The 8,719-nt window shown below is 45.0% G+C and overlaps 1 protein-coding gene across 1 annotated transcript in view; it reads right to left on the bottom strand.

Moving 5' to 3' along the window:
* Positions 1 to 3,816: 3,816 nt before the first annotated feature.
* Positions 3,817 to 8,719, bottom strand: part of DHX8 (DEAH-box helicase 8) — a 78,058-nt gene continuing 73,155 nt past the window's right edge. Inside the window, exons 22-24 of the mRNA XM_056547900.1 lie at positions 8,279 to 8,475; positions 7,346 to 7,525; positions 3,817 to 4,223 (exon numbers count right to left, since the gene is read on the bottom strand). Of these exons, the coding sequence (XP_056403875.1) occupies positions 4,004 to 4,223; positions 7,346 to 7,525; positions 8,279 to 8,475 (597 nt within the window). The 3' untranslated portion in view covers positions 3,817 to 4,003. The remainder of the gene's footprint in view (positions 4,224 to 7,345; positions 7,526 to 8,278; positions 8,476 to 8,719) is intronic.

Genomic DNA, 8,719 nt, shown 5'->3' with positions numbered 1-8,719 from the left:
GGGACCTCCAATATCTCCCTGCTGCACCTGGCATGTGGTGTGTGATGTCTTGACCACGCCCCCTCAATGCAAGTCTATGGGAGGGGGCGTGACGGCCGTCACGCCCCCTCCCATAGACTTGCATTGAGGGGGTGTGGTCGTGACATCACTAGCCTCCGCCCCGCATCGTGGGGGTCCCCCAGAGGCGGGACCCCCCGCGATCTGACATCTTATCCCCTATCCCCTTTAAAAGCCCACTTCTATCAAGGAACACAACCGGGTTAATGGTTTCCAGTCCACGGGAGCACCTGAAAGCTGAACTAATTTATGCAGGAAAAGTTATCAACTGCCGAGCCGAGAAGTTCGTGACGAATCGAATTTACTGTAAATTCGCTCATCTCTATCAATTCCTCTTCGAAGTTCCATAAGCGGAGATTCCACAATATGCACGTAGCGGCAGCCTTGAGATCAATGGGAGGCTGCTGCAAGGAGAATCCGCACCAGAGTTCCTTAGTGTAAACCCTTACATGGCCCAACGCTGTAAAACAAGCGCCAATTTTGTAGATCTGCACCTAAAGATGATATTAGGTCCCAGTCACACCGCAGAACTTTTGGCCGGACACAATTCTGTCCCAGATGTCCTGTGGGCAGCAGGCGCTGCCGTATCAGTTGCCGTCAGGACCACTTGACATTGCGCCGTCTCCATAGACAGCAATGCATTTCTGGGCAGATCTGGTGCAGAATCTGAATTTCCTCACCAAATGCACTGAAAACAATGGGGGCCTGCTGCAACAGCTCCTGCTGTGTGAATGGGGCCTTACAAAGGATCAAAAATTGGAGGGGGGAATTTATTTTTTACTAGCTTTTTTTTCCCCCTGAGGTTTTCTAATTCCAAGTCATGTGATTCTTTATATATTATATATATATATATTGAAAAATTAGGGGAAAACATTTGTTGTCCCCCCCCCCCCCCCCCCACATATAGAAGTCCATGGGAGGTAAAATTCCACAATGTGTTAAGGGGGGGGGAAGCCATACCCTCCGCATGCAGCCGTTAGAGGGCAGCACCCCCCACCATCTCCTGTAGACATTACAATAAAGGGGTAGTTTATACACTTAAAGGGGTACTCCGCTGCTCAGTGTTTGGACCAAACTGTTCTAAATGCTGGAGTGGCGCCGGGAGCTCATGACGTCATAGCCCCGCCCCCTCAATGCAAGGGCGTGACCCCTTTTTTATATCAACTGGCTCCAGAAAGTTAAACAGATTTGTAAATTACTTCCATTAAAAAATCCTAATCCTTTCAATAATTATCAGCTGCTGAAGTTGAGTTGTTGTTTTCCGTCTGGCAACAGTGCTCTCTGCTGACATCTCTGTCTGTCTCAGGAACTGCACAGAGTAGTAGAGGTTTGCTATGGGGATTTGCTTCTAAACTGGGCGGTTCCCGAGACACGTGTCATCAGAGAGCACTTAGACAGAAAAGAACAACTCAACTTCAGAAGCTCATAAGTACTGAAAGGATTAAGATTTTTTAATAGAAGTAATTGACAAATCTGTTTAACTTTCTGAAGCCAGTTGATAGTGATGTCACTCTGCCCCGTGTCGGAGCGCCGTTATTGGCCAGCACGGACATGTGACCCTTCATAAATCTACAACTAGCTACAATGTAGCAGAGATACTGTTCGGACTGCCAACATTAATGTCCTCATCCTGGATAATAACAACACACCCTGAGGGCCACTCTTGCCCTCAGGGTGTGTGTGGTGTTGCACTTCAGTTCCATTGGAGCCAAGTTGTAATACCACACACAACCTGAGGACAAGTGTGGCACTTTTTTATATATATATATATATATATATATATATATATATATATATATTATTTTTTTTTAAGAAAGAAATCAGCTTGGTTTTCCTATTCCTGGCTATATGTTCACACGGTGGAATTTTTGTGGAATGTCCAGCCAGAAAATTTCCAGATGGGCAGTAGGCAGCGGGCAAAGCATGCCGGCTACAAAACCGCTTAGAAATGCGCCATCTCCATTAACAGCAATGCATTTCCAAGTGGATTCCGCGCAAGGAAGTGACAATTCTTTGAAAACAATGGGACTCTGCTGCAAGGGAATTTCTGAGCAGTATTCTTCCACCGCCAGCAGTACCTTCAAATGAGCGGCCGACCGTGTGATACTGAGAGACCTGGTTATGGTGAGTTGCTCCGGAGATTCTGAGAACTTGGCTGCTTCAGCGTATACAGAACGGCTCCACTCTTGTCTGTGGGAACCGGCATGAGCTGCAATAATAGACACGTTCAATGGACACGTGTGGCGCTGTTTCTGCTGAAAAACAGCCATTGTATCCGACACAACCCGTGTGAAAAGAGACATGTAACTTCCTATTCTGTCTTCTAAACCAGCAGAAGGCTGTCTGGGCATGCTGGGAGTTTTAGTTTTGAAACAGCTGGAGGCACAACGGTTGGGAAACATTGTCTTATGCCCCGCAGCCCAGACTACAGCCCCTGTGTAGAATCTTAAAGGGGTACTCAGGTGGATTTTTTTTATTTTTTTTTTATCAACTGGTGCCAGAAAGTTAAACAGATTTGTAAATGACTTCTATAAAAAAATCTTAATCCTTCCAGCACTTATTAGCTACTGAATACTACAGAGGAAATTCTTTTATTTTTTGAACACAGAGCTCTCTGCTGACATCATGAGCACAGTGCTCTCTGCTGACATCTCTGTCCTGTTTAGGAACTGTCCAGAACAGCATATGTTTGCTATGGAGATTTTCTCCTACACCGGACAGTTCCTAAAATGGACAGAGCTGTCAGCAGAGAGCACTGTGGTCATGATGTCAGCAGAGAGCACTGTGGTCATGATGTCAGCATGAACAAATAAATTTGTTTGTAGTAGTCAGTAGCTAATAAGTGCTGGAAGGATTAAGATTTTTTTTATAAGAGTAATTTACAAATCTGTTTAACTTTCTGGCACCAGTTGATAAAAAAAATAAAATTCCACCGGAGTACCCCTTTAAGATTCTACACAGGGGCTGTAGTCTGGGCTGCGGTGCATAAGGCAATGTTTCTCAACCGTTGTGCCTCCAGCTGTTGCAAAACTAAAACTCCCAGCATGCCCAGACAGCCTCTGCTGGTTTAGAAGACAGAATAGGAAGTTACATATCTCTTTTCACACGGGTTGTGTCGGGTTGCGCCACACATGTCCATTAAACGTGTCTGGTATTGCAGCTCATCCCGGTTCCCACAGGATTCCGTAGCAGGCATACAGGAGGTCATGATCTGACCTCCTGCTGCCATAGCAACCGACAGCGACTCTCGATCGTATCGCGGCTCCCCCTGTCAACACCATAGATGCCGTGATCAGGATTGATCACGGCATCTACAGGGTTAATGCTGCCGGGATCGGCGCGCTCGCGGCTCCGGCAGCTGCGGCGGGACTCTGGCTGTGATTAACAGCTGTGTCCCTTCGCCGATCTACTGCGCTGCCCACGGCAGTACCGGAGATCGCTATGACGTATGCATACGTCCTATAGCAGGAAGGGGTTAAGGGTCTATTCACACGGCAGAATTTCCGCACATCCACATCAATCAGCTTCTGCATTCATTTGGGTGGTTTCTGGCTTGTGCGGAATCCGTATGCGGAAATTGAGAAGTGTGAATGAGAGCGCGAAATCCCATAGAAGTCTATTGGGCTTTAATTTGAGGCGGAATCTGTGTGGAAATTCTGCAGTGTCCATAGACCCTCAGGCAGAAGATGGGGGGGGGGGGGGAATCTTAAGAAAAACACCTGAACAATAAGAATAAACATTTAAAAAATATATATTTTATACAAGGCGAAACACTTGGAAATCTTTACAAAAAAAAAAAATAATAATAATAAAAATAAAATAAAATGGAGCCTCCAATGTCCTAACAGGGTCTGAGATAAAGTCCGTCGTGTGGCCGTAACCTGCAGAGTCTTCTGAAAGTCTCCGGGGAAGTTTCGTCTTTTTCTTTTTAGTCCTTGCAGCGGAATCAGCGTCGTCTGAAGGCCCGGGAGATCCTCCAGGCGTTGGGCTCCTCGTAGCGGTTGTAAAGCGGCTCCAGGCGCTGCTGCTTCTTCTGCTTGCTCAGCTTGGTTGGATCGGAGACCTTGAAGAAGGCGGGAGCAAATTCTACCAGCCAGCGGGGGTCTATGGTGGTCACCTCCCGCATGTACTCCTTGGTGGTTAAGACTAATTCATGGTACACGACCCTGTGCAGAGCAAAAAATAAATAAAAACATTTTATTAAAAGTTTTAATAAGAACATTGTTTCCCGCGGCTGCGTGGCTCGCTCCATGACAAGGCAATGAGCCCCGTATCTGTGTGTGCAGCACATGACCTGGACAGGATGGTCGCTAATGGGATCATTAACATTATATTTTAATAGTTCGGACATTTCTGTATGTAGCGATACCAAACATGTATTTTTCGTAAAATAGGGCGATATAAAGGGGTACTCCGGTGGGAAAATTTTTTTTTCAAATCAACTGGCTCCAGAAAGTTATACAGATTTGTAAGTTACTTCTATTTCAAAATCTTAATCCTTCCAGTACTTACCAGCTGCTGTATGCTCCACAGGAAGTTGTGTAGCTCTTTGCAGTCTGACCACAGTGCTCTCTGCTGACACCTCTGTCCGTGTCAGGAACTTTCCAGAACAGGAGAGGTTTGCTATGGGGATTTTCTCTTACTCTGGACATTTTCTGACAAGGACAGAGGTGGCAGCAGAGAGCACTGTGGTCAGACAGGAAAGGACTAGACATTTTCCTGTGATAAGCTGATAAGTACTGGAAGGATTAAGATTTTTAAATAGAAGTAATTTACAAACCTGTATAAATTTTTGGAGTCCGTTGATCCCTTCCTACTGCTCTAATCATCTTCTCTGAAAGTCATCTCAGCTTTGTCCTGATCTAAACTTTACATAGATTCACAGTACAAGCGGATATAACAAAATTTGTAATATATCTTATTAGAGAAAAATGCTTCTGTCTCCTATAAAGCATTTTTCTCTAACAAGCTATATTACAAAGTTTGTTATATTCGCTTGTACTACACATCTACACAAAGTTTGTTCAAACTAAACTGCCTGTTTAACCTCTTAAGGACATAGCGTTTTTCCACTTCCGTTTTTTCCTCCTTCCCTTTAAAAAATCATAACTCTTTCAATTTTGCACCTAAAAATCCATATTTTGGCTTATTTTTTGCGCCACAATACTACTTTGTAATGACATCAGTCATTATATCCAAAAATCTATAACGAAACAAAAAAAATAAAAAAAATCATTGTGCGACAAAATTTAAGAAAATATTTAATTTTGTAACTTTTAGGGGCTTCCGTTTCTACGCAGTACATTTTTGGTAAAAAATTACTCTTTATTCTGTAGGTCCATACGGTTAAAATGATCCCCTACTTATATCGGTTTGATTTTGTCGCACTTCTGGAAAAAATCATAACAACATGCAGGAAAATGTATACGTTTAAAAATGTCATCTTCTGACCCCTATAACTTTTTTTATTTTTCCTCATACGGGGCGGTATGAAGGCTCATTTTTTGCGCCATGATCTGAAGTTTTTATCGGTACCATTTCTGTATTGATTTTGATTTATTTTTATTCATTTTTTTATGGTATAAAAAAGTGACCAAAAATATGATATTTTCGACTTTGGAATTTTTTTTGCCCGTACGCCATTGACCATGCGGTTTTAATTAACTATATATTTTTATAGTTTGGACATTTATGCACGCGGTGATATCACATTTATTTTTTATTTACAGTTTTTTTTTTTTTTTAAATGGGAAAAGGGGGGTGATTCAGACTTTTATCATTAGGGAAGGGGTTAAATGATGTTTATTAACTTTTTTTTTTCTTTCTTTTTCCCCCTGCAATGTTATAGCTTTCTGCTATGCTTTTATCTTTTTTGTCTTCATTATTTTTAAACATATGAATTAAACTTTGGACTTTTATCACCTTTTTTTGGAAGCTGGATCCTGTTCCTTTTTGTCAATTATTGATTCTAGAGATGAGCGAACTTACAGTAAATTCGATTCGTCATGAACTTCTCGGCTCGGCAGTTGATGACTTCATCCTTCAGGTGCTCCGATGGGATGGAAAAGGTGGATACATTCCTAGGAGAGAGTCTCCTAGGACTGTATCCACCTTTTCCAGCCCACGGGAGCACCGGAAAGCTGAACTAATTTATGCAGGAAAAGTCATCAACTGCCGAGCGGAGAAGTTCGTGACGAATCGAATTTACTGTAAGTTCGCTCATCTCTAATTGATTCAATACACTGATCAATGCCATTGCATTGCACTGATCAGTGTTATCAGTGGTGGATTCCAGGCTTGAAGCAATCAATCGCTGATCGGACGCGTAAGAGGCAGGTAAGGGACCTCCTCCTGATGCGTCCTAGCTGATCGGGACATCGCGTTTTCACCGCGATGGTCCCGATCAGCCTGACTGAGTTGCCGGGAAGCTTTCACTTTCGACGCAGCGATCAACTTCGCCAGCCATCGGTCGTGGCTGCTGATAGCAGCCGGGACCATGCGGGTATGATGCGAGTTCAGCTCCTGAGCTCGCTTCACAACCCTGCCATGCCGCAGCGCCGTTTATTTATTTATTTTTTTTAACTTTAACTCCTGACAAAATATAAAAGATAACAATAAAAAGACAGCTGTCCCCTTTTTTTGGATTATATACAGTGACCCCCCCCGACCTACGATGGCCCCGACATATGATGAAATCGACATATGATGCTTTTTCATGTCGGGGCCATCGCATTAAGTGCTATCTGGCAGCGCCAAATGCTTAAGCTGCTGCCGGATAGCAGCTTAATGCTCCCCGTGTGGTGCGGTAAGTATTACTTACCCCTCCACGATGCTCCAGGGTGCCCTCCGGGTCCAGCGCTGGTCTTCCAGTGTCTTCTCGGTCCTCTCCGATGACGTCAATATGCTGCTGCGCACGTCATCCAATAGGAATGGCGTATGCAGCGGCGTAATGACGTCGCTACGCAGGCCCAGTAAGGCCTTGCGGATGACAGAAGAGGACCGGAGAAGACAGAAGAGGACCGGAGAAGACAGCGGAGGACCGGAGAAGACAGAAGAGGCCCGGGGTCCCCATCGGGAGCGGCGGGGACACCATCGCGAGCGACGGAAACAGGTGAGTACAGCTTCCTATACTTTACATTGCACGAATCCCTCAACATACGATGGATTCGACAAACGATGGCTCGTTTGGAACAAATTATCATCGTATGTTGAGGGACCACTGTACTAAGATTAAATACTGGAAAGACCATGACCCCTCCATGACAAAGAACTCAAAGTGCTCACTTACCATTCGGGCTGCCTGTTGAACAGGGCGCTAGACGGGTGTATATAGACCACTTGTTGGTCTATTAGGGTCCGGTACCCTTCCTGGGGATCCTTCTTGGCGGCGTTCCGGAAGAAGCCGCTGCATATGGCTTTCTGTACCCTCACTGTGGCTTTTCCACAGGACACGACGTCCAGTTTGTGTCTGCGAAAGGAGATTTTATATTAAGCCACCGATAGGAATAAATAGAGATGAGTGAACTTACAGTAAATTCGATTCGTCACGAACTTCTCGGCTCGGCAGTTGATGACTTATCCTGCGTAAATTAGTTCAGCTTTCAGGTGCTCCGGTGGGCTGGAAAAGGTGGATACAGTCCTAGGAAAGAGTCTCCTAGGACTGTATCCACCTTTTCCAGCCCACGGGAGCACCTGAAAGCTGAACTAATTTATGCAGGAAAAGTCATCAACTGCCGAGCCGAGAAGTTCGTGACGAATCGAATTTACTGTAAGTTCGCTCATCTCTAGGAATAAACCTAATCGAGACTGTCATAGCAATGTAAAAACATTAAAAGGGGTACTCCGGTTTTGAAATCACGTATCTCCTGCTTTCACATAGAGATGCATGGAGGGGAGGCGGGGGTGGTGACCCAGCTTAGTGCATGAGGAGAGATGAGGTGCGCCGAGCAGGAAATTGGACCCCCTGCTATCCTGTGGATAGGGGAAACGTTTTTTAAAACCGGAGTACCCCTTTAATACAGGTTGATACTGAACAAGGCATTCAAGCATATTGCAGTGTATTGCAGCCTCTCTCAACTAGCGTGCCTCCAGCTGTTGCAAAACTACAACTACCAGCATGCCCGGACAGCCTTCGGCTGTCCGGGCATGCTGGGAGTTGTAGTTTTGCAACAGCTGGAGGCACGCTAGTTGGGAAACCTTGGCGTATTGTAATGCACCTTACCTGTCCATAATGCCTAACATCTGTTTGCGGATATCTTGGGCGCGCCGCAAAGAGCGAGCCTGGATAAAGTTCTCGTAGCACCAGGGGTTGGAGAACTTGTTGTTCTTCCAGGAGTTGTACACCGCCAGCAGGGTGAGGTGGTCTCCTTCTGTCTGGTGGAACTTGGCCTTTTTCTGGTCGGCGAGGGCTTGTTTATCCTGCAACGTAAGAGTCATTTATAAGAGACAAATCCAGAGCGAACAGTAAAAAAAATAACCTCAAAATAAAACCCCAAACTACCCCCCCCCCCCCCAAACAGAGTGCTATGTTTAAAGGGGTACTCCTATCTTCAAATGCAATGGCATATCACTTATGACTGATTGGGATCTGATCTCTGGGACCCCGAATGATGCAGACAATGTAAGGACTGCGGTGCTGAATCGCTCTTAATCTGCACAGCGG

The sequence above is a fragment of the Hyla sarda genome, chromosome 12 (genome assembly GCF_029499605.1).
Source record: "Hyla sarda isolate aHylSar1 chromosome 12, aHylSar1.hap1, whole genome shotgun sequence".
Lineage (NCBI taxonomy): Eukaryota > Metazoa > Chordata > Amphibia > Anura > Hylidae > Hyla > Hyla sarda.
Note: the sequence above shows the minus strand (reverse complement) of the source record. Positions and strands in the feature narration are given on the sequence as shown.